Raw genomic sequence first — 2,288 nt, 5'->3', positions numbered from 1 at the left:
GAGACTGCTCAGCTCCCCCTGGGTTTTAGGCTGGAAACAAAACCCCAAGAGCCCACTGGCTCAGCTGAGCCTGCGCCCAGGAGACTGTGGCCTCCACCCAGGGAACCAAGAGTCCTCCCTCTCAGTGGGGATCTGAGTAAGGGCCAGGCCCATCGGGGGTGCCTTACCTGAGGCCAGACAGGGAAAGATGCCGAGTGCATGAGTATCATCCACCCACTGAATCCTGAACCCCTTCTCTCTGTGCGGGGAGAGAGGAGACAGCACATACAGGAAAGCAAGTGGTCAAACTCCTCTTCGAATCCCGCAGCCACGTCCCTCGCCTCCAGCCCACAGACGCCACGAGCCCGAGGCAAGGTCCCATCTCCTCAGGGACGGAGACAACCATTTGCAGCAAACTTCCTCTGAAGCCCATATGGTTGGCTTCAGAAAGACAAATGTCACTCCTGTCAATATGTCAGGCAGGTCACCAGTTTCTAGAACTAAAGAAGTCAGGACTCAAAGAGCTCATATGGCATGACGCCAAAGAAGAAGAGACTCCTTACAGGCTTGTCTCAGCCAGGCCAAGGCCACAGGGTCTGAGGCTGAGGAAGAAAGGGTTTCTGTGGCGGGGGAGGGGAACAGGAGCTCAAACCAGCAGGACCACCATGCTCCTGTTGGCTTTCTTCCTATTGCTCAGGAAGGTGCCACCTACCCTGCAGCCTGTGAGAGACCTAAGGCAGTGTGGCCCTACCCGGGCTGAGGAAGGCACAGGGGCCCCAGCCTGGCTGCACCATCAAGGTAGAGAATACAAGAGTAGAACATGTTGCCCCTAGCCACCCCTTTGGCTCTCCTCCTGCTCAGGGGCAGAGCACAGGGGAAGAAGGCTTTAGGAAGCAGGGTTAATGAGGGCCATGCAGAAAGGGGTTTCCAAAAGCCCAGGCAGAGCTGGGCACGGTGGTGCATGCCTGTAGTCCCAGCTACTTGGGAGGCCAAGGTGGGAGGATCACTTGAGCCCAGGGGGTTGAGGCTGCAGCAAGCTGTGATCGCACCACTGCACTCCCGCCAGGGCAAAAAAGCAAGATCCTGTCTCAAAAAAAAGAAGAGAAAGAAAGCCTGAGCAGGAACAAAGAAGGGGAAGGGGAGAAGGCAAAATGAGAATAAAAAGGAAAAGAAAAAAGAAGGAAAGACAGGAGGGTCGATCTAAAGGCATGTGGGGAAGCTGAGGAGGAGGGAAGTTGTGTCTCTCAACGCAGACTCTGGCCACCATCCCGAGCTCCACTCTGCCCCAGCAGGCTGCTCAGTGCACCCCAGAAACAGTTCCCACATGGAGCTGGCCTGTAGCCTGCTGGAGACCCACTGAGCAGCCGCTGGGGGGTGGGCAAGGGGAAGAGAGGGGGCTGTCATGTCCCTCAAGACTGAGGGAGGGTGCGTGGGGTCCTGGCAGGCATGTGGCCAGGCAGAGGGGCTAGCCCAGGTCTAGGGCCTCCAGGGTGTGTCTATAACCAACAAATCAGTGCTCTCTTTCCCCAAGGATGGCTGGCAGCGTGAACTGCCCAGGAAAACAGAACCCAGGCAACACACCCACTTTCTGTCTCTCTTGCTGAAGCATTAGGCACTGGGGGTGGGGCAGGCAAGCACCCCCAGCTACAAAGCGTGTCCTAGCTTCTCTCTGAAGGCAGCACCTCCCCAGCCACCACTCACTGGAACTCAGAAAACGTTGCCAGCAGGTCCTCTGTCTTGAGCGCTGGTTCAAAGTCATAGATCTCTACCACGTGGGCAAGGTCCTTCTCTCCAGGCAGTTCCTCTACAAAGGAGGACGTGTCCAAGTGGATCTTCTCTATCTGAATCTCCTTCTTCGTCAGGTTGTCTGTGATCTAGGAGAGATCGGACCCTTTAGCGAGGGGAGCTTGGACACGCAGAGCTCCAAACCACTAGCCCGTGCGCTGAGAGCTCTGTGGGGAGAAGGGGCCCACATAGCAAAAGTCTGGGAAGGGCAGCAGCAGGCAGGCTGGGCTGGAAGGTCAAGAAGCGTGGGTTTTACGGGAGGGCATTTACTTGTATGGAGTCCCCACTAAGTGACTGGCAATTACACACATAATGTTCCATAGAATCCTGAAAACTATATTCTAGAAAGCTGCTTTACAGATGGGGAAACTGAAGGCCCAAGAGTTAAGTAATTTTTCCCAAAGTTGCAAAGTCAGTAAGAGGCAGAGCTGGGCAAGTCCAAGACCCTTCCTTCCCCTGCTAGCGATGTGATATTTGGCAGGTCTGTGGTCTGCATTCTTCATGTATAAAATAGCCATAAAAGA

At 55.2% G+C, this 2,288-nt stretch overlaps 1 protein-coding gene across 1 annotated transcript in view; it reads right to left on the bottom strand.

Moving 5' to 3' along the window:
* The window catches only part of R3HCC1 (R3H domain and coiled-coil containing 1), a 9,333-nt gene that overhangs the window by 3,089 nt on the left and 3,956 nt on the right, over positions 1-2,288 (bottom strand). The window contains exons 5-6 of the mRNA XM_011939857.1: positions 1,681-1,853; positions 168-238 (exon numbers count right to left, since the gene is read on the bottom strand). Of these exons, the coding sequence (XP_011795247.1) occupies positions 168-238; positions 1,681-1,853 (244 nt within the window). The remainder of the gene's footprint in view (positions 1-167; positions 239-1,680; positions 1,854-2,288) is intronic.

Source organism: Colobus angolensis, unplaced genomic scaffold (genome assembly GCF_000951035.1).
Source record: "Colobus angolensis palliatus isolate OR3802 unplaced genomic scaffold, Cang.pa_1.0 Scaffold184, whole genome shotgun sequence".
Taxonomy (NCBI): domain Eukaryota; kingdom Metazoa; phylum Chordata; class Mammalia; order Primates; family Cercopithecidae; genus Colobus; species Colobus angolensis.
The sequence above is the reverse complement of the archived record's forward strand: the minus strand, read 5'-3'. Positions and strand labels throughout refer to the sequence as shown.